Source organism: Saccopteryx leptura, chromosome 13 (assembly GCF_036850995.1).
Source record: "Saccopteryx leptura isolate mSacLep1 chromosome 13, mSacLep1_pri_phased_curated, whole genome shotgun sequence".
Lineage (NCBI taxonomy): Eukaryota > Metazoa > Chordata > Mammalia > Chiroptera > Emballonuridae > Saccopteryx > Saccopteryx leptura.
This window is the reverse complement of record NC_089515.1, coordinates 56,632,316-56,655,171: the sequence shown is the minus strand read 5'-3', so window position 1 is coordinate 56,655,171 and position 22,856 is coordinate 56,632,316. Positions and strand designations below refer to the sequence as shown.

General features: G+C 54.8%; 1 protein-coding gene across 5 annotated transcripts in view; it reads right to left on the bottom strand.

Moving 5' to 3' along the window:
* The window catches only part of TRPM1 (transient receptor potential cation channel subfamily M member 1), an 81,816-nt gene extending 66,062 nt beyond the window's left edge, over positions 1–15,754 (bottom strand). For all 5 annotated transcript variants that reach the window (XM_066354975.1, XM_066354976.1, XM_066354979.1 and 2 more), the window contains exon 1: positions 15,553–15,754. In XM_066354975.1, the coding sequence (XP_066211072.1) occupies positions 15,553–15,627 (75 nt within the window). In that variant the 5' untranslated portion in view covers positions 15,628–15,754. The remainder of the gene's footprint in view (positions 1–15,552) is intronic.
* Between the last annotated feature and the right edge of the window lie 7,102 nt (positions 15,755–22,856).

Genomic DNA, 22,856 nt, shown 5'->3' with positions numbered 1-22,856 from the left:
AAAAATAGGTAATGTTAAACTTAGGTTAAGTTTAGTTAAGAAAGTGCATTTTTTTTATAATTAAGTATTTTGTGGTTTTATTTTAAGTAAAGAAAGTGCAGTTTTAGTTTACATTTAGTGTTAAGAAAGTGCAGTTTTAGTTTACGTGTCTACAGTGCCTGCATCCCTTCCTCCCTCCCTCCTCCTCCACCATTCACCTCCGTTAGCTACATTCCTCTGTCTCCAAGGTAAAAATACAGTACAGTACTAAATAACGCTTTTTTCTTTTATTTCATATATTTTGTTATGCATTGGAAAAGTATACGTGTGTGTTTCTTAATTAAAAACGTCCTTTTTCAAAATTTAGGATGGTTTGGGGATGTTTTACAGGGCTGGAACAGATTAAATCTATTTTAGTTATTTTAAGTGGGAGAAATTTGTTTGATATACGAGTTGACTGACTTACGAGCTCAGATACAGAACGAATTAAACTCGTATCTCAAGGCACCACTCTAAGTCCAAGATTGCGAGTTCGATCCCCAGTCAGGGCTCATACAGGAACCAACCAGATGAACACATGAATAAGTGGAACAACAAATCAATCTCTTTTCTGTCTTCCTTCCTCTCTTTCTAAAAATCAATAAATTAAAAAAAAAATTTAAGACCACACCTGGCCTGTGATGGCTCAGCATAGATAGAGTGTTGACCTGGAACACCGAGGTCGCTGGTTTGCAACCCCTGGCCTTGAACAGCCCCCAGACCCCGTCAAGGCACATACGACCAGCAATCAATGAACAACTCAAGTGAAGCAACTATGAAGTTGATACTTCTCATACTTCTCGTTCTTCCTCCTCCCCTCTCCTCTCTCCGTAAAATCAATGAATAAAATCTTTTAAAAAATAATTAAAGGCTGAACTAGAAGTAGAAGTACCAAAGTGTAACTACATCTATTATTATTTGACAAAAGAAAAAAATTGACTTGTGCTGAGATGTTTCTGATACGACCCAGCTTTGCAAGAACCAACCTGGAAGGGCTCGGGCTTTGCCGCCCAACAAGCAGAGACGTGGTGTGAGTCAATGGGAAAGACAGGAAACTGCCGTTTGCTGTGTCCAACCAAGAGTACCCCCCCAAAAAAAAGGCATTTGGCAGAATTTTTGAAGACTTACAATAAAAAAAATATCTCATATTAAGTTGTTTTTCTTTATTTTAACTCCACATTGAAATATTATCTTAGCCTGACCAGGCGGTGGCGCAGTGGATAGAGCGTCGGACTGGGATGCAGAGGACCCAGGTTCGAGACCCCGAGGTCACCAGCTTGAGCACAGGCTCATCTGGTTTGAGCATAAGCTCACCAGCTTGGACCCAAGGACGCTGGCTCAATCAAGGGGTTACTTGGTCTGCTGAAGGCCCGCGGTCAAGGCACATATGAGAAAGCAATCAATGAACAACTAAGGTGTCGCAACGAAAAACTGATGATTGATGCTTCTCATCTCCCTTTGTTCCTGTCTCTCTGTCCCTATCTATCCCTCTCTCTGACTCTCTCTGTCTCTGTAAAAAATAAAAAATTCTTATCTTAAAAATATCGAGTGAAGAGTGAAATAAGTTGTCGACTTAATTTCACTTATTGGCCTCTACTTTTCTTTTTTCCAACTATGGCTGTTCTCCAGTTGGAAAACCGTGCCCCTGGCTGGTTGGCTCCGCGGTAGAGCTTCAGCTCGTTGTGTGGACGTTCTAGGTTCGATTCCCAGTTAGGTCACACAGAAAGGACCATCTCATTCTCTCTCCCTTCCTCTCCCCTTTCTCTTTTTTTCTCTCTTCCTCTCTCATAGTCAGTGGCTCAGTTGAGTATCGGCCCCCAGGTGAGGAGGGCATGAGGGAGTCTGTCTCACTATCTCCCCTCCTCTTACCTAAGGAAAAAAAAAAAAGAAACAAAGAAAAGAAAAGGAAATTGAGTCCACAAGGCAGGTGGTGCTGGTGAAGAACAATGGGGCCTCCAGTGACGATCTTTTTACAGAGGTGTTAAGACATTGAACCCTATTAATGTCCAGGTCATGGAAGACATTGGGGGGATTGGCCCCCTGATTCCCCTAGGTGAAGGTTTCTCCTTTTCCAGGTCCAGAAGTCTCACACGCGTGCATGTGCGCACACACACACACACACACACACACACACACACACATCATAGGACATCTTGAAAACATTTTCAACCAAAAGTAAAAGAGAAGCTTCTAAAAATAGCTCATGCCCCAAGAGGGTGATAAATTCATAGAAAGTGGGCTTTGCTGTCACTTAGTTCAGAACGAAGACGATGAATTTACCAGTTTTGCAAAGCCAGGGGCCTGAGGTTGCAAAGAGCCAGACCGAACCCAATCCCCACACTTGTCCTAAGAAACCACCGAGAAAAAGTACACAATCACAGTGAACACACATGCGACATGGGCCGACGTCTCCACTTGCATTTTCTGGGGCCTAAAATGCACTTCAGGGGGCAGCCCATTCATGCCACACACAGCAAGCACCGCAAATGCCACGCGTTACAACGGCTCCTAGTTTGCAAAAGCAATCCTTGGTGAATGTACCGGAGGATTATCCTTCTGTGAAATCAGACCCATCTTGTTGAAGCACGCCCTCAGAGAGGTGGGCTTCTGTCCTAGCCTCTCCCAGAATGTGTAACTCAGCAAATGGGTCTGTTTCTTCCCCTCCACCCCTCCTGTACTCCCCGTCCCTGTCCCTGTCCCTAGTCGACCCACAGCCATCCCTGTAAATATTTTCATTCTTTCCTAGCCTCCCTGCTGTTTCTGCTACCTTTCTGCTTGAGCTTTTGGGAAAAAAAAGGGGGGGGGGAGAAAAAAAAATATATAACTTCTGGTACCTAAAAGGAAACAGGCTGGTGATAGAAAATTATTCAAGTGAGAGAAGACCAGGACTTGGACTGAGATCTCACCCGAGCCACCTGTGTCCTAAAATAACAACGGGCCGCATTTCAGTGCAGTCCCTGGCTTTTGTCTGCAGTCAGAGTGTGTGTGTGTGTGTGTGTGTGTGACTTGACCGGTGGTGGTGCAGTAGATAGAATGTCAACCAGGCTGCTGAGGATCCTAGTTTGAAACCCCAAGGTCGTTGGCTAGAGCACGGGGTCACCGACATGATCTTAAGCTTTCTTGCTTGAGCCCAAGGTCACTGGCTTGATGCAACTATGAGTTGATCTTCTCATTCTCTCTCCTCCCTCTCTATCTTCCTCTCTCTCTCTCTCTCTCTCTCTCTATATATATATATATATATATATATATATATATATATATGCGGTTTTCTGCACATTGTCATTATACAGTTTCTATCATTTAAGAAGTGACCACATTGTATCTCTCCCTGTGGATGGCCCACCATTGATCACCATTGATATGCCCCATTCTCCATACTGGAAGTGAGGGTGGCTCCCTGGGTCTCGCCCTGGTAAGGAAGGGACACTGTGAGTGTTGGCCTCCCTTCGAGATGATTTCCTCAGGATGGACCCCAAGACCTGGAATTTCTGTGCTTGGGTGTCTGTTCCTGAACCGCCTCCGGGAAACCGGTTTCCGCTCCCTCCGCGGTTAGAGGGATGCTAGACTTCCCCTTCAGAGCCCCATGTAGCCTGACCCAGCCCTGCCCTGAGGGTCTCATTGAAATACCTGCTGATAAAGGCTTGCAGGGATGAGTGCCTCCCTCCCCGAGGGCTCCAGAGTTTTCTGGGCTCCTAAGGCAGAGACACAGGTCCCAGGAAGCACAAGAATGCAGGGAAGATGCTCAGGGAGACAGGTGAGGAGGAGGTGCCGTGGAGAAGCCAGCTGAAGGGACGCTCAGCTTGTGGGCACAGAGTGGTGGCGGGTGACACAGGGCTTTCCCCTCGGGGTCTCATCCTGGCATCCTCCTTGGCTGTGCATGGGTCCCCTGGCCAACCCCATGGGGCCATGTCCAGCCGGCCTCCACGGGAGAGGAGCTAGAATTCCCGGAAGCAGAGCCCCCACCTGAGCTTACCTGCGGCAGCGGGCACAGCGGGCACAGCGGGCACAGAGGGTGCAGCCCGGCTTCCTCCAGCCTCCTCCTTGTTTGGGGCAGGAAGCTGGCTCAGAAGGACCCTCCCTTTAAGACAAGTCCACATGAGGGGCACGTGAGCGCCTGGGGCCCGCCCTCATGATGGGGTGGGGGGGGAGGCAATGGCCCCGTGACCTCTCTCCATGCCTTGGGATCAGAAGGGGAGGGGGAGTGGGAACATTCCCTTTGAGGTGACCTCCCTCCTCCGGCCAGCTCTCCCCTGCTAGAAACGTCAGCGTGGTTCGCATAGTGGAGACAGTGGACATAATCGGTCCTTTCTGATGACCTGTGCGAGCAGTGCCCGGGGCCATCGGGAGCCCAGGAAGGGCCCTTGACACTCATCTTCCCTGACCCTTTCACAAGTCGTCTGAGGCTTGGCTAGAGGTCAAGGTGAACACCACCCCTGCATGCCTGGTGAGCCCCACCTGACTTCCAGGTCCCGGAAACTCCTCTTTGTCTGAAAGGGAGCAGTCCTCCATGGTCAACCTAGGGGGGGCAATCTGGCCAAAACACGAGTCACTGTCCAAAGGGTTCCCGGCCCTATCAGTACTTTGAATGACCCATAATCAATCTGAAAGGAAACCCAAAGAGTGACCCACTCCTAAATTCTTAACCGGGCAGCTCAGGGAGGGTGGTCACTTCTTCCGGGAAAGGTTTCCCTCGGCCTTAAGCAGACCCTGTCCCCTGGTTCTTGTGTACCTCGGCTCCCGCACCACGGTTAAACCACACACAGTCTTGTTCACTGTCCTGTAAACTGGCTGTGCGGATTTCCTGCCTTGCCTTCTCCCCCCCTCTCCTACCCACCCTGGCCTCCCTCCTTAATTCCTAACGCAGATGAAATGGGAAACCCTAGTGTTCTCTGGAGCCTTTGAGATCTCCCTAGCCCAGCAGATCATCAGCTCGGCTCAAGTAAGCCCTCGTAAAAATGCTCTACAGGTTCTATCTAATGTTCTTTCTTTTCCTTTTTTTTTTTAAGAAAGAGACAAGAAGGGAGAGAAATAAGAAGCATCAACTTGTAGTTGCTCATCAATCGCTGCTCATCTGTGTCTCGACCCAGTGGGCTCAAGCCAAGCCAGTGACCCCTTGCTCAAGCCGGAGAGACCTTGGGCTTCAAGCCAATGAATGACCTTTGGGATCATGCCAGTGATCGAGCCGGTGCTCAAACAGGTGACCTCGGGGTTTCAAACCGGGGACCTCAGCGTTCCTGGTGGACGCATTTATCCATCGCCCCATCACTGGTCCGGCTAGACCAGCGGTTCTCAACCTGTGGGTCGCAACCCCGGCGGGGGTCGAACGACCAAAACACAGGGGTCTCCTAAAGCCATCGGAAAATACATATTTATTATACAATACATTTTTAAATAAAATATGTATTTCCAATGGCTAGACCTTCTTATACAGACACCTTCCACACACCCCTTTCCGGTTCACTCCACAAGACCCCAGGCCAGCAGGAGCTGGATTTACAGACACTCCTCCATCCCCGGTCATCGTGTAGTGGACTACAGCTCCCGAGAGCCTTCCCTGGGCAGTGCGGCTTTCTGTCCGATCACAGGAGCTATTCTTTCCGTTTTTATTCCCCCCCCCCTCTCTCTCGTCTCTTTCTTATTTATTTACTTATTTCTGGCTTTTCAGCGGATGATTATGTTGCAATGGGGGCCGGTGACCTGAGCTAATTAATGTACAACAAGCACATGGGTGAAATCGACGAACAACAAACCAGCAAACCCACCACAAACGGGCAACATCGGTTCAGTTTCCAGAATCGTCAACACAACGGGAAAGAGAGCCAGTGGCTTTTGCGATGACAATGACCCATCCTGTCAAAGCATCGGAGGCGTCCTGCCCCATGGTGCAAATGTCCAGAACCACAGTGTGTGGTCCCCGTCCGGTCAAAGGCGGGCAGTGTGCCTGGTCTCAGCTGACGCTCCTGGGAGTTCTGAGGAGAGAGCGTTATCTGGGCTGCGTGTCCTTCTCACCAGATTCCTGGCACCTTGGAAATTGGCACATCCACCAACTCACCCCCATCACCCCACCCCACCCCGGGAAGAAGCCCCAGTGAGTCACAGTCCTGGAATCTTTATCTTTTTCTTTTTCTTTTTCTTTTTTTTTTGTGACAGAGACTGAGAGAGTCAGAGAGAGGGACAGAGAGGAACAGACAGACAGGAAGGGAGAGAGATGAGAAGCATCAATTCTTCGTTGCAGCTCCTTAGTTGTTCATTGATTGCTTTCTCAAATGTGCCTTGATGGGGGGGGGGAGGGCTACAGCAGACGAGTGACCCCTTGCTCAAGCCAGCGACCTTGGGCTCAAGCTGGTGAGCTTTGCTCAAACCAGATGAGCCCGTACTCAAGCTGGCGACCTTGGAGTCTCGAACCTGGGTCCTCCGCATCCCAGTCCAACATTCTATCCACTGCGCCACTGCCTAGTCAGGCAGTGCCGGAATCTATTAAAATCTGAATGTGACATTCTGGCTCTGGTGGGAGGGAGGGGAGAAGGAGGGGGGACTTCCAAATTCCAAGCACTCTTGGCTCAGGCTTGTTCAGCTTGGACTCAGCACGGCTGGTCAATCTCCCCAAATGTGGGTCCAGTGACACACAAGTCAGTTTGACCGTTTCTTCCTGTCAGATGTCTGCCTTCGTTTTCTTTTTCTTTTTTTATAATTTAAAAATGTTTTTTCATTTATTGAGACACCTCGATTTGTTGTTCCACTCCTTTACGCATTCATTGGTGGATTCTTCCACCTGCCCTGACCGGGTATAGAACCCCTGGCAAGAAAGCCCCTGTGGTTTCAAACTGAAGGTGTCCACACCTCATGCCGGTGCCTCCTTGGAAACTTGCGGGAGTGCACGCATAAGTCAAACCCGGTCTTGGGCAGGGAGTGGGGTGTGGCTCAGCCTTCCCAGCTTTGTGGGGTGCTCCTTTGGGGTCAGGCACCTCTCCACGGTGGGCTGTGATTGGCGGGCAGCACCCACAGGAGCTTGGCAGGTCCCCAGTCCAGGGGCTCAGCCATGGGTAGGAGAGCCTGTCACAAGACCTCTGCCCTTCAGCTCTGTCCAGCTGAGAGGTCCTGGGTAGTGCGGCTCCCTCCGTTCTGAGTCATCTGCGGGGAGGACCCTGCTCCATCCGGGAGGACCCTGCTCCATCCACAGCCCCACCCGGTGAACCCCCGAGTCCTGCCAGCTCAGCTCTCTGCTGCCCTCACCTGGCCAGTCTGAAAGCAGCCTGGCCTCTGGCTGTAGTTTGCTCATTTGCCAACTTCCAAGGAAGGAAGGAAGGAAGGAAGGAAGGAAGGAAGGAAGGAAGGAAGGAAGGAAGGAAGGAAGGAAGAAATGGAGGGAGGGAGGGAGGGAGGGAGGGAGGGAGGGAGGGAGGGAGGGAGGGAGGGAGGGAGGGAGGGAAGGAAGGGCAATTTGAATGTTTTTGACTGACACGAATGGCACTTCTTAAATGGTTTGCCCTCCTGCCATGGATTAGAAGTGTCTTTTATTAAGGACATTGGAACAAAAAGGAATAAAAGTCAGGGAAGTGGCAGAAAACCCATGGCAGGGTTGGGGGTGCCACCTGGAGGGGTTGGGAGCGTCGGGGAGACCCTGTGAGCCCCGGGGAGGTGGGAATGGGTGTGTGTCTGCGTGAGTAGCAATGAGAAGGCACCTGGGGTCCCATTTCTCTAGCTCTCCATTTCTCTCTCATCTTCCCCACATCCCAGAAGGAGGGCTCGCCCCAGAGCACTTGTGTTAAACCGTAAATCGCTCCTAACCCAAAGCGATGCTCTCACGGGGCTTAGAAGTCTGGGCCGCTCTCCCGGGTTCAAGGTTTTATCCACAGCTGTTAATCACATGAAAGCGCATATTAAGAAGCATTAGCCCCGCCAGCTGCCACGCCAGGTCCTGGGCCATTACGCGGATTACCTTGGACAGCACCCTCAGCCTGGGTTGGGGTTTGCAGTGGGCAGTGCAGCCAGGCGGCTGCCCGGGGCTCCAGCACTCCTGCCCGGCCAGCCCCAGGCCCCCTGTAGGGTGGGCAGGAGGCTCAAAGCAGCCTCACCAAGGGATGTCTCTGCCCAGTCAAGGGCAGCTCTTGAGGACACTCTGTGCCCTGCTTGCTAAGAGGTGCTCTTCCGTGGCACGCGGGACCTGCCTGGTCCCGGTGGGTAATGCCAGGCACTTTTCTTTATTGCTCAGGGAGCCCAATACTGCATTAGAGTGGTCGCTGGCTACCCAGCAAAATGAGCACGCACACACCTCCCCCCCCAAACCTCCAGCCTAGTCTCTTCTGCTATAACCTGGACCACCAACATTAAAGAGCACATTTGCTTCAGAGGCTCTGAGGGGGCCCCCTCCCAGGTGGGGACCACGGGGGTCTTTACTGCGAACACCTCCCCAGGTCGCCCCATGGCCAGTGAATTCATCCTACTCCCTCTGAGAGTCAGCTTCTAACCTCCCAGGGCCCGGGGGACTGTGGGGATTGGGCTGCCATCAGAAAACGGTCAAAGGGAGCCCCAGGCAGTGCCCTGGGGAAGGCTCAGACCGTCCAGGGCTCCGGTCTAGCGGAGCACCCTCCAGGCCCAGGGAGCTGACTGACGCATCCTCTATAGACGGGTTTGCTGAGCTAGGAGACAGAAGCAAATCAAACCCTGGTCTCTGGGGCCGGGGCCCTCGGGGGACTGAGGATGAATAAACAGGCAGATTCGTCACACACAGTGGCCAAGAGGGAACTCTCCAGAGGAAGGGCCAGGGTGGGGTGGCTCATTTCAGACAGTGGTGGCCTGAGTTAAGGAATGAGTGAGCCAAAGGCCCCCGAGTTGTGGGACAGGCGCGGGGAGCAGGGGACCGTGCAGAGTGCTGGGCAGAGCAGGAGTGGGCGGGGCCGGCCCGCCCCAGACCAGCAGGTCACCGCCCCCTCCTGAATCTCTGCTCCCTCCACGAAGGGCTGGGGCTGGTTCTAGGCGTCTTCAAATCATCGAGGTCCCAAACACGGAGAGGAACACGTGAACTGGGATCTCATCTTGAGAAGCAAACAGGGTCAAACGCCCTGAGCCGGGCCCGTGCTTGCTGCCCTGAAGGTCAGTGGGTGTCTGCTGGGGGCGGAGGTGGGTGGACGGAACGCCCGGCCCTCGCGCACACTGACCAGCTGAGAACGAGACCCGGATAGCCCAGGATGGGGTTTGACGGGAACGGGGGCAGCGCTCAGCCAGGAAGTCTCTCCGTGGCTTACTTGAAAAGTGTTAGACATGTTTTAAATTACGAAAGCATCACTTTGATTGCAGAAACATCGAGAATGCTGATCATAGACAAGGCTAACACAACAGGTGAGGACCCACAATTCTGTTGCTGTAGGTAGTATGGCTTCCTATATGTGCTTCATGTTTTATCTCTCTTTAACAGGAGGGAGGGAGGGAGGGAGGGAGGGAGGGAGGGAGGGAGGGAGGGAGGGAAGAGGAGGAGGAGGAGGAGGAGGAGGAGGAAGGGAGGGAGGGAGGGAAGAGGAGGAGGAGGAGGAGGAGGAGGAGGAGGAAGGGAGGGAGGGAGGGAGGGAGGGAGGGAAGAGGAGGAAGAGGAGGAGGAGGAGGAAGGGAGGGAGGGAGGGAGGGAGGGAGGAAGGAAGGGAGGGAGGGAGGGAGGGAAGAGGAGGAAGAGGAGGAGGAGAAGGAGGAAGGAAGGGAGGGAGGGAGGGAGGGAGGGAGGAAGGAAGGGAGGAAGGAAGGAAAAAATGGAGAGACAGAAAAAATAAAACATTATGGATACAGCTAACCACTTCCACCTTGAAGAAATATATGCATCTATATAGAATATTCTTGTGTGTTTAATTGCATATTAATTGTGCCCTTTGGGGGTTTGCTTTTTTTTTACTCAAGAGTTGCTATATATGCCTTGATTCATTTATGATCACAGCTGTATGGTTCCATGGTTCCAATAAACCAGCCTGACCAGGCAGTGGCGCAGTGGATAGAGCATCGGACTGGGATGCAGAAGGGCCCAGGTTCGAGACCCCCAAGGTCCCAGCTTGAGTGCGGGCTCATCTGGTTTGAGCAAAAAGCTCACCAGCTTGGACCCAAGGTTGCTGGCTCGAGCAAGGGGTTACTCGGTCTGGTGAAGGCCCGTGGTCAAGGCACATATGAGAAAGCAATCAATGAACAACTAAGGTGTCGCAACGAAAAACTGATGATTGATGCTTCTCATCTCTCTCTGTTCCTGTCTGTCTATCTCTGACTATCCCTCTCTCTGACTCTCTCTCTCTGTCCCCGTAAAAAAAAAAAAAAGAAAAGAAAAGAAAAATAAACCAGTGCTTACCGATAGCCTCACTGACGGGCTGTTTGCTTCTCTCTGCTTTCCTACAGAACCCAAGCAGACATGAGCGTCCACGCCTATTTCCCGGTGCACGTGGGCCGGAATTGTTCAAGGGATGCTGGGGCATATTTGCTTAACTATTATTTAATTTTGCTCAGAACCCTCATGGTGGACTCCAAACTCCATCCGAATCTTTTAGCCCAATGAAATGTGGGCAGGGAAGAAAGCATTAGACAAGGAATCACAGCACATCTTTCATCTCTCGCAACGAATTCTTGAGGCTTTTCCAAGAGAGAGAGGGGACAGGACTTGCTGGCTCGCTGCCCGATGGCTTCAGGGCCTTGGAGTCCACGGGGTGTGACTCATGGCCTTAAGACTGTGCTGGGCGTCTCTGTCTGAGACCCAAGGAGGAGCTTCCGAGGAGGTGCAGTCGAGAGGAGCCTTGGAAGTCTGGGCACAGGGGAGCTCATGGAGTCTTTCTGTTTTCATTTTTCCCTCCAGGAGCAGCTGGTGTGTTTCAGCCAACACAGGGCAGAGAGGGAGGGGACTTCTGGTTAGGAACCAGGGACCTGACACCGAGCTGGCGATGTCAAAGGAGGGCCCAGTGTGTAAGAGCGGAGAATGAAAACAGTCCACATGGACTGCTGTGCCCCACGTGCTTGTGTGACTGTCTTAGCGCCTCCTTCAAGGGCGGCTTCACCCTAAAAGTCACCGGTGTTGCCTGGCTTTCAGCAGCAGCTTGGCATCTTAGTTTGAGGGCTGCTTTCCGTAGGGTGAACCGTGAGCTGGGCATGGGCTCCTCGCTAGAGGGGGAGGGCTCCCTCTGGCCCTTAGACTTGAAGTCATCCCGTAGGGAGGGGGGTGGCTGTGCGTGTATAAATGGGGGGCCGGTTTTGGACCTTGACTGAAGTGTCAGTCCTCCACCCTCCTCCCCTCTCATTGAATCCTTTACTCCGGGACCCCACCCTTTGCAGTTGGGGTTTCCAACCGCTCCAGCACAACCTCAATAGGAGAAGTCAGGGTCGAGAGCAGCAAAAGCCTATTCTTCCTAAGAGTTTAACAGCAAGAACGGAGTGGGCTGACTCTGGGGAGGAGGGGGTCATGTGGAGCCTCGTGGCTGGGGCTGTGTGTGTCTTTTTTCTTTTTTCTTTTTTTTTTTTTAAGCCAGGGGAATGTGGGGGGAGGACACAGAGAGAGGAGGAGAGAGGGAGAGACAGGAAGGGAGAGAGATGAGAAGCATCAACTTGTCGTTGCTTCACTTTAGTTGTTCATTGAATGTTGCTTACATACTCCTTGACCAGGGGGCTCAAGCTGAGCCAGTGACCCTTGCTCAAGCCAGTGACTCTTGTTCAAGCCAGAGACCTTTGGCCTCAAACCAGTGACCATGGGATCATCTTGATGATCCCACCCTTGAGCCGATGACCTTGGGGTATCGAACCTGGGACCTCAACTCTCCCAGGTCAACGCTCTGCCCACTGTACCGCCACCGGTCAGGCCTGCATATGACTTTTGTTTCTGCCCAGTGCTGTGTGTGTGTGTGTGTGGGGGGAGTTTGCAAATGTCTCTGCAAAGAATACCGATGTCCCCCGTGCACACAAAAGCAGAGAGATGCCCCACCACACACACACACGGAGCTCCCAGTGGACGGATCTTTTCTATTCTTGAAACGAAGGTGAGTTTTACTTCTTTACTTAATGAGGTTTGCATTTTCTCCGTTTGTGTTTTCAGGTCCAGGGGCTGTCAGAGACTTGCAGGACAAGCGGTTCAATACTGGCCCCTCTGTTTCCAGCCCAGGTGAATGACCTGCCTCCTATTGCTCCCTGGTTTCTGTCCCCAGCTCCTGGGAAGACAGGGGCATCCTCTCTGCTCCCGCCCTGCCCCTGCTCTGTGTTGAAAGACAGGCTGTGAACCCATCACCTTCTACACACAGTGGGGGCGCACCCGGGAGAAGCAGAGATCCCCGCTGAGCCCTGAGGGGCTCACTCAGTGAGGGGGTGTCCAGAGGCCTCCGGTCTGAACTCCTGGTGGCCCTCACAGCCCCACCTGAGCTGTGGTCGGGGTAGAAGGGGTAAGACACCCTGTGCCCTCACAGCCCCACCTGAGCTGCAGTTGGGGTAGAAGGGGTAAGACGCCCTGTGCCCTCACAACCCCACCTGAGCTGCAGTCGGGGTAGAAGGGGTAAGACGCCCTGTGCCCTCACAGCCCCACCTGAGCTGTGGTCGGGGTAGAAGGGGTAAGACACCCTGTGCTCAGAGCGTCATTGAAAATAGCACCCAGGAAAAGCGCACCTAGGGCTCCAACCAGCACACGTTTTTGCAAGAAGACCCATCCCTGGGTTCCGGTGGGGCGGGGTGCTGGGGGCTTTCACAGCACCCACCCCCACAATTTTCTCTGAGTCCTGGGAGCCGCCTGGCCCTCCGCAGGTGCTCAGAGGACATTCCGGTCGGTCCTCACGGAGGGTCCCCCAAACCCACAGAGACGCTCCCTCCCTCTGTGACGGAGAGCACAGAGTGGGCTCAGGGTCCAGCGGCAGAGAGCTCGGGGTGGGGGTGCAGACTCATTGTAGGGGAAGTGAGGGCGAGACCCCAGAGTGTCCAGGGGTTAGGGCGGGCCATGTGGCCAGAGGATCCACACGGCTCACACCCCCACATGCATCCCCTGTGGGCCACGGGCTACGTCTGTGATGGGAGTGGCCAGATGACCAATGTTGGTCACAGCGGTAGGAAAGGGGGCCGCCTCCTGAGAAGGGGTCCGGATGCAGCAGCTCTGAGGGCAGGAAACCCCTCCCCACCAGGCACTGCCCAGCACTCCCAGGTGTCCGCGCTCTGTCCTTCTGCACCCCTCCCCACTAGGCACTGCCCAGCACTCCCAGGTGTCCGCGCTCTGTCCTTCTGCACCCCTGCCCGCAGGCACTGCCCAGCACTCCCAGGTGTCTGTGCTCTGTCCTTCTGCACCCCTGCCCGCAGGCACTGCCCAGCACTCCCAGGTGTCTGTGCTCTGTCCTTCTGCACCCCTGCCCACTAGGCACTGCCCAGCACTCCCAGGTGTCTGTGCTCTGTCCTTCTGCACCCCTGCCCGCAGGCACTGCCCAGCACTCCCAGGTGTCTGTGCTCTGTCCTTCTGCACCCCTGCCCGCAGGCACTGCCCAGCACTCCCAGGTGTCTGTGCTCTGTCCTTCTGCACCCCTGCCCGCAGGCACTGCCCAGCACTCCCAGGTGTCTGTGCTCTGTCCTTCTGCACCGCTGCCCGCAGGCACTGCCCAGCACTCCCAGGTGTCTGTGCTCTGTCCTTCTGCACCCCTGCCCGCAGGCACTGCCCAGCACTCCCAGGTGTCTGCGCTCTGTCCTTCTGCACCCCTGCCCGCAGGCACTGCCCAGCACTCCCAGGTGTCCGCGCTCTGTCCTTCTGCACCCCTGCCCGCAGGCACTGCCCAGCACTCCCAGGTGTCCGCGCTCTGTCCTTCTGCACCCCTGCCCGCAGGCACTGCCCAGCACTCCCAGGTGTCCGCGCTCTGTCCTTCTGCACCCCTGCCCGCAGGCACTGCCCAGCACTCCCAGGTGTCCGTGCTCTGTCCTTCTGCACCCCTGCCCGCAGGCACTGCCCAGCACTCCCAGGTGTCTGTGCTCTGTCCTTCTGCACCGCTGCCCGCAGGCACTGCCCAGCACTCCCAGGTGTCTGTGCTCTGTCCTTCTGCACCGCTGCCCGCAGGCACTGCCCAGCACTCCCAGGTGTCTGTGCTCTGTCCTTCTGCACCGCTGCCCGCAGGCACTGCCCAGCACTCCCAGATGTCTGTGCTCTGTCCTTCTGCACCCCTGCCCGCAGGCACTGCCCAGCACTCCCAGATGTCTGTGCTCTGTCCTTCTGCACCCCTGCCCGCAGGCACTGCCCAGCACTCCCAGGTGTCTGTGCTCTGTCCTTCTGCACCCCTGCCCGCAGGCACTGCCCAGCACTCCCAGATGTCTGTGCTCTGTCCTTCTGCACCCCTGCCCGCAGGCACTGCCCAGCACTCCCAGGTGTCTGTGCTCTGTCCTTCTGCACCCCTGCCCGCAGGCACTGCCCAGCACTCCCAGATGTCTGTGCTCTGTCCTTCTGCACCGCTGCCCGCAGGCACTGCCCAGCACTCCCAGATGTCTGTGCTCTGTCCTTCTGCACCGCTGCCCGCAGGCACTGCCCAGCACTCCCAGATGTCTGTGCTCTGTCCTTCTGCACCCCTGCCCGCAGGCACTGCCCAGCACTCCCAGATGTCTGTGCTCTGTCCTTCTGCACCCCTGCCCGCAGGCACTGCCCAGCACTCCCAGATGTCTGTGCTCTGTCCTTCTGCACCCCTGCTCACAGGCACTGCCCAGCACTCCCAGATGTCCGTGCTCTGTCCTTCTGCACCCCTGCCCGCAGGCACTGCCCAGCACTCCCAGGTGTCTGTGCTCTGTCCTTCTGCACCCCTGCCCGCAGGCACTGTCCAGCACTCCCAGATGTCTGTGCTCTGTCCTTCTGCACCCCTGCCCGCAGGCACTGCCCAGCACTCCCAGGTGTCTGTGCTCTGTCCTTCTGCACCCCTGCCCACAGGCACTGCCCAGCACTCCCAGATGTCTGTGCTCTGTCCTTCTGCACCCCTGCCCGCAGGCACTGCCCAGCACTCCCAGATGTCTGTGCTCTGTCCTTCTGCACCCCTGCCTGCAGGCACTGCCCAGCACTCCCAGATGTCTGTGCTCTGTCCTTCTGCACCCCTGCCCGCAGGCACTGTCCAGGACTCCCAGATGTCTGTGCTCTGTCCTTCTGCACCCCTGCCCGCAGGCACTGCCCAGCACTCCCAGGTGTCTGTGCTCTGTCCTTCTGCACCCCTGCCCGCAGGCACTGCCCAGCACTCCCAGATGTCTGTGCTCTGTCCTTCTGCACCGCTGCCCGCAGGCACTGCCCAGCACTCCCAGATGTCTGTGCTCTGTCCTTCTGCACCCCTGCCTGCAGGCACTGCCCAGCACTCCCAGATGTCTGTGCTCTGTCCTTCTGCACCGCTGCCCGCAGGCACTGCCCAGCACTCCCAGGTGTCTGTGCTCTGTCCTTCTGCACCCCTGCCCGCAGGCACTGCCCAGCACTCCCAGATGTCTGTGCTCTGTCCTTCTGCACCCCTCCCCACTAGGCACTGCCCAGCACTCCCAGGTGTCCGCGCTCTGTCCTTCTGCACTGCTGCCCGCAGGCCGCCAGGGGCTCAGCTCACTCACCTTCTGCGACCCCGACGTGGAGCTCTTGAGCGAGGCCCGTTTGAAAGAGCTGCTCGTCTTCTTCTGGGAGCCCATGGCTCTGTCTCCTGGGCCCCCGGGTGGGCAGAAGCCGAGCCCTCACAGGGCGGCCCCCCGGGGCAGTGCAGGTGAGGGGGCCCGGGGCCTTGGACGGGGCCTTGGACGGGGCTGGCTGGCCGACTGGCCGCGGCTGGGTCAGCCCAGGAGTCACTGTGCCGGCCTCCCTTCCCCGGGCCCTTCTAAAACATCTGTAATCAGCCTTAATCTCTCCATCCCCCGAAGGTTTATGGGGGCAGATTTAGCAAATGGCGATTGAACGTAAATCTACTTTGAGAAAGTGGTGTCTGCCCAGGGTGGTCAAAATGGGGGGATTTGGGTCTCCAGAGAGGCACATCTCCAGAGCCAGCAGCCCACCCCCTCCAACAGCTGGTGTCTGAGCACCCCCCCCCCGCGCGCCCTCGAGCACTTGAATCAGCATCAAGGCCCCGCCTGTCTGGGCTCCGGGCCCCTCCCCCCTGCCCTCAGTGCCCACTTCTCCCCATTCACTTGGTGGCAGTGACAAAGCAGGGACTTCTTATAGTTTATCCTGCTTGGGTGGCCTGTGGTTTCTGTTTGGGGGGTGCCTGCCTGCCTCGCCCCCTTGAGAAAGGATTCAATCCCTTCAGAGTGGCCAGGACCCCCGGGGTTGGCAATCAGTTGCTGTGCTGTGGGTCTGTGACTGGTGCTCCCCTAGGGGCTGCTGGGGCAGCTCCAGCGGAAGGTCTCCAGGGAGGGGACCGTCTTCTGTCCCTCATGGGTGCGGGCGTCACCTGCCACATGCAGGGGCTCAGACTGAGTCTCCAGAGGACCGGGATGTAGTCTCGCTCATGGTCGTCGTCAATGAATGTTGAAAGACAAAACCAGAGATACGGTCCCCGGACCCCACACGGCCAGCCGAGCAGGTGTCTGCCTGGCAGTCTGGCTTCTTGACCCCCGCCCCCACCCCCTGGGCGGAGGGTGGCTCCACCCTGGAGACATGACCTGCCCCTCTTGGCAGTCCAGCTTAGGAATCGGGGGGAATCCCACCTCCGCCCCCTCCTCACCACATACATCCCTGACCCTTCACACCAAAGACCCCCGGCCAGGTGGGACCAGCCCTCTGCTCCTGTCCGCCCGCTCCTACCACACCTTTCCAGCATTCAACAGGCCGTCTGGGGGGCCCGACTGGGGGCCCTGCTTCGTGGATACCGGATGCCAGGGATGCGGCAGTGAGCAGACGGGTGAGAATTCCTGCCCTCCAGCAGCCGAGCTTCTATTTACGTTGTGAAAGCAGCTGTGTCAGGCTGGCTTGCTGGTCTCCCGGCTGCGGGCACTTGGATTGATTAGTGCGTGAGCACACGGCAACACCGCGTTGTGTCTAGTCTGTGTGTGTGAGGCTATGATTGCTTGCCCTTGGGGAGCAGGGCAGACGGTGGGCCCGCCACTGTGAGGGGCCCGCGTTGCCGTTTGTTTGCCTGAGACGTGGTTTCCCTTCTGTGAGACTCTGTGAAATGGGAATGGCCCAACGCTCTCCGGGCCTGCGGTTCCACTACCGTCTGCCCGAATCTGAGGTGGACCAGCCTGGCCTCGGCCACCGGCCTTACAGGTGGGATCGAGACGCGGCAGGCACCTTAGGGGCCACGGAAGAAAAGGAAGAGGGAGAAGAAACAGGTGGGGGCGGTCAGTTAGCTGCGGTTTTAAATAGAAAATGTCTCTGAGCCTGACCTGTGGTGGCGCAGTGGATAAAGCGTTGACCTGGAAATGCTGAGGTCGCCGGTTCAAAACCCTGGGCTTGCCTGGTCAAGGCACATATGGGAGTTGATGCTTCCAGCTCCTCCCCCCCTTCTCTCTCTCTCTCTCTCTGTCTCTCTGTCTCTCTCTCTCTCTCCCCCTCTCTCTCCTCTCTAAAATGAATAAATAAAATAAAATAAAATAAAAATTAAATAGAAAACGTCTCTGAGAAGATGATCTTTGAACAGACCCGAGGGCGGGGGAGGGGTAAGCTGGCAGGAATCAGGGAGGAGGCTCCAGGCAGAGGCACTCACTGGCCAGGGCGCAGGCCTTCACGTGGCAGTGTGGCCGCGTGTCCCAGCAAGAGCCGGAAGGCACAGGGGGCCTGAGGGGCGCGCCACACGCTGCCGGGGGGACTGCACAGGCCCTGAAACCCATTCTGAACAGTTAGGGGTTTTTGCTCAGACACATGATCTGCTTTGCAGCTCGGAAGGACTGATATGGTCTGATATGGGCAGGATGCCCACAGGGGCCATCGGACACGCCATTAGAAACCCATACCCAATGACTGTCTCCAGACCCCCAGAGCGTGGGAAGAATTAACTTCACATGAAAGCCCAAATGGTATTGCTCTTGGCCATCCCCGGGGCTTAAACATCCTGCATTTTGAAGCATCCTAAATCAGGATTAAAGACCAGCGTGTGTGTGTGCGGGGGCCAGGCCAGAGCTGAGCACCTAAATGGAAGCTGGGGATGGATGGTCACTTGTGCCCACAGAGCAACCTGAGGGGGAAGGGGACTTAGGCATCCCCAGGGCCCATCTGGCTGCCCCTGTGTCCCCAGACAAGAGACAGGTGGCTGAGTATTCACGCGTTGCACTCACTTCTTGTTGGCCTGCTGTGCACAGAAGTGGTGTACCAGAGGCCACAGTATCTATGTGAGGAGCTACTTGCTACTTTGTTACATCTTCCCAAACATCCACGTCCCCACGGGAGCAGGGGACTTGCCTGGATGTTGTTTCCTTGTCTGCCCGAGTTCTGCATTGAGTTCAAGGTGGTTATTTTAAATTTTTGTCAGGTAACTCAGATATCTCTGCTTTGTTTGTTTGTTTGTTTTTAGGACCGGTGTCTGGAGGTTGATTTTGTTCCTTCAATTGGGGTCCTGGGTTCCGGTTTCTGGGGTGTGCCTTGCTATTTTTTCTACTGCGTTTTTGTGCATTGGGAACAGTGGTCAGCTCTGCTAGTCTTTAAGGGCTGGCTCGGTCCAGGGGAGGCTCTTCACCCATCAGCCTGGGCGAAAGATGCTGAGGGCCTCTCAACCTTTTTTTGGAAGGATGTCTCCTCTCTGGTTTTTTTGTGGGTGAGTGGGGGGGGGGGTTGACAATGAACTAGGTTTTCTGGTTTCTTTTTTCAGGAGCTTGTCGTCTTGCTCCCTCTGGTGGCTGGCCGCAGTACAGCGTGCCCTGCTCCCCACTTATTTATGCATCCATCAGTTTATTCTTGAATGCTCCCTACCAGGAATCGGACCCACAACCTTGGCGTATGGGGATGACGCTCCAGCAGACTGAGCGACCCAGCCAGAGCTCAGTGCAACTGTTCCCAATCTTCTTCCTGCTGCGGCTTCCTCACTGGCTTCTGGAAGTTTACGGAAGACTCTTGTACCACAGTTTGCTGCCCAGCCGCCCTTGAGTCTGGGAGAGAGCCAAGTCTAGGGTGCCTAGTCCACCCTCTTGCTAATCTCCCTCCCCAGGGTGGTGTCTGTTTCCATAAATAAAATTTTATTGAAACACAAGAATGCTTGTTGCTTTTTCTGTCATCTCGGGGCGGCTTCCCTGCCACAGTAGCTGAGTTGAGCAGGTGGGACAGCGATCTAGATACATTTACTGTTTGGTTCTTTCAGAAAGTGTTGACTGACTTCTGTGCCAGATAAAAGATTGACTTGTCTTGTTTTTTATTTTCTCTTTAGAGAGAGAACGACAGGAAATAGAGAGAGATGAGAAGCATCAACTCATAATTGTGTCACTTTACTTGTTCATTGATGGTTTCTCATATGTGCCTTGACTGGGGGGCTCAAAGTAGAACCAGTGAGCCCTTCCTCAAGCCAGCGACCTTGGGCTCAAGCCAGCGACCTTGGGCTCAAGCCAGTGACCTCGGGTTCATGTCGATGATCCTGCACTCACATTGGTAAACCTGCACTCTAGCCGGAGGAGCCTGTGCTCAGGCCGATGGCCTCAGGGTTTCGAATCTGGGATGCCAGCACCACCATGGGTCAGGCAAGATTGGCTTGTCTTTTATACATTTCACAGGAAATATGACCACAGAACTGCTAGATTCAAATGTGACCAAAGCGTCCAGCCAAACATGTAGGGCAGCGGGTTTTATACAATGATGTCAGGCAGTTGATGAATAAAACTTTATGTTGCCTATTTGGATTTCTAATGTTCACGATATCTGTCAGCTCTTTAAATTTTGAAATTTGTTGTGACTTATTTTCTCATCCTAAATCTCATCACTTTATATTTGCAACATGACATTCTTAAAGGGGGAATCTCACAATGTATATAATCTTCAGATCCCAACTCGGCTAAGTGACCATTAAGACCCGAGACAGTGTGGTTAACTTTTGGAGAATGATGCCTACGTTGCATTCGGGAAAACTGTTTCCACTGACCATGCTTGCGCGGACTTCAGATTCTTTTATTTTATTTTATTTAAAATTTTTTTTGTATTTTTCTGAAGTTGGAAACAGGGAGGCAGTCAGACAGACTCCCGCATGCGCCTGACCGGGATCCACCTGGCATGCCCACCAGGGGGTGATGCTCTGCCCATCTGGGGCATCACTCTGTTGCATCCAGAGCCATTCTAGCACCTGAGGCAGAGGCCACAGAGCCATCCTCAGTGCCCAGGCCAACTTCACTCCAATGGAGCCTTGGCTGCGGGGGGGGAAAGAGAGAGACAGAGAGGAAGGAGAGGGGGAGGGGTGGAGAAGCAGATGGGCGCTTCTCCTGTGTGCCCTGGCCAGGAATCGAACCCGGGACTCCTGCATGCCAGGCCGACGCTCTACCACTGAGCCAACCGGCCAGGGCCGTGGACTTCAGATTCTTATTACTGGTTTGGTGGTGGAGCTAAGGGAACAGCCACTGTAATGAAAAGGTCTCTTCAGACCCAAGAACCGCGCAGGCAACTCCCTAGAACAATTTATGGTTGGGCAATTTACTTACAAAAACATAGGATCGGAATGGGCGGATGATGATCAAGCTCTGAGCCGGGGGCGGGGGTTCTGAAGGTGGACCCCCGGCTGGGCCATGGAGCTCTCTGGGGGTCCAACACTTCTGTGAGTCAGCAGCAGCTGCTGAGGGAGCTTCTGCCAGCAGAGGAACCCAGGGGATAAGAAAAAAAAACCCTGACCAGCTCACTCTCCCTCCAAGGGGAGCCCGCCCGGGCTTTTCCCCTCCCCCTCCCCCTCCTCCCCCACAGACCTGCCTCTTCCAAATTCTAAGGGTCCTCACAGGATTTGCAAGCAGGGCAGCAGTGGGCAGTGGCAGCTTGTCCCGGGATAGATCCCCTGAATTTGTCTGCACGGCCCCCTTTTCTCCACCCATCCCCCCCCCACACACACACACAAGGTTTCTAGGAGGCCAAGGCAGCCCCATCTAAATTCCCTCTTGTTGCAGCCCTGGCCGGTTGGCTCAGTGGTAGAGCATCGGCCTGGCGTGCGGGGGACCCAGGTTCGATTCCCGGCCAGGGCACACAGGAGAAGCGCCCATCTAAATTCCCTCTTGTTGCTTCTTCTATCCTAGCCCCTCTCTTGTTCCACTGTCCCCAGCTTTAATAAACATATTCTCAACAATAACCCACTAAAAATCACTAACCAGAAAGAGTCCATCTTCACAGCATTGAGAGAAGTGCAAGCAGGCCCCGGCCGGTTGGCTCCCAGAACAGTGATGGGAATGTGACGTGCAGCCCGGGGAATAGAGTCAATAACATCGTAATAACTGGATATGGTGCCTCTTGGGTACTGGAAATATTGGGGGGAACACTTAGTAAAGGAAATATGATTGTCAAACCCTGTGCTATCCGCCTGAAAGTGATACAAAATAATATTAGGTGTAAATGGTAACAGAAAAAAAAATTTTTTTTCTTAACATTTTTTTTTTTTCTGAAGCTGGAAATGGGGAGAGACAGTCAGACAGACTCCTGCATGTGCCCGACTGGGATCCACCCGGCACGCCCACCAGGGGGCGACGCTCTGCCCACTAGGGGGCGATGCTCTGCCCCTCCGGGGGGTCGCTCTGTTGTGACCAGAGCCACTCCAGTGCCTGGGGCAGAGGCCAAGGAGCCATCCCCAGCGCCCGGGCCATCTTTGCTCCAATGGAGCCTCAGCTGCGGGAGGGGAAGAGAGAGACAGAGAGGAAGGAGAGGGGGAGGGGTGGAGAAGCAGATGGGCGCTTCTCCTGTGTGCCCTGGCCGGGAATCGAACCCGGGACTTCTGCACGCCAGGCTGACGCTCTACCACTGAGCCAACCGGCCAGGGCCAAAAAAAATTTTTTTTTAATGTACAAAGGCCTTGGCCAGTTGGCTCAGCGGTAGAGTGTCAGCCTGGCGTGCAGAAGTCCCAGGTTCAATTCCCGGCCAGGGCACAAAGGAGAAGCACCCATCTGCTTCTCCACTCTTCTCCTTCTCCTTTCTCTCTAACGCTCTCTTCCCCTCCCACAGACAAGGCTCCATGGGAGCAAAGTTGGCCTGGGTGCTGAGGACAGCTCCATGGCCTCCACCTCAGGTGCTAGAATGGCTCTGGTTGCAACGGAGCAACATCCCAGATGGGCAGAGCATCACCCCCGGTGGGCATGCAGGTTGTATCCCAGTTGGGCGTATGTGGGAGTCTGTGTGTCTGCCTCCCACCCCCTTCTCACTTTGGAAAAATACAAAAAAAAATGTACAAAGCTTAATTAAGTGGTGGCACAATGGATAAGGCATTGGGCTGGGATGCTGAAGACCCAGGTTCAAAATCCCAAGGAGGCCGGCTTGAGTGTGGGATCATAGACATGACTCCATAGTTGCTGGCTTGAGCTCAAGGTCGCTAGCTTGAAGCCCAAGGTCGCTGGCTTGAAGCCCAAGGTCATTGGCTTGAAGCCCAAAGTCACTGGCTTAAGCAAGGGGTCACTGGCTCGGCCGGAGCCCCCCAGTCAAGGCATGTATGGGAAAGCAATTCATGAACAATTAAGGTCCCACAACTACAAGTTGATGCTTCTCATCTCTCTCCCTTCCTATCTGTCTGTCCTTGTCTGTCTGTCTCTCCCTCACTTAAAAAAAAATGTACAAAGAGGGGTGGTTTTGTTTTGAGAATATATTCTTGGGATAGATTGCTGCAGTAACGGCCCCCAGTGAATGATCCACACCCTCATGCATGTCTATCTGCCTCCCACGTAGATTCTGAGCGTGGCCACGTGACTTGTGTTGGCAGAGGGGACACCAGCAAGCAGGGGCCCGTAAAACCACCTGCACCCTGGGGCGAGCCCTCTCCTGTCTCCAGCTGGCC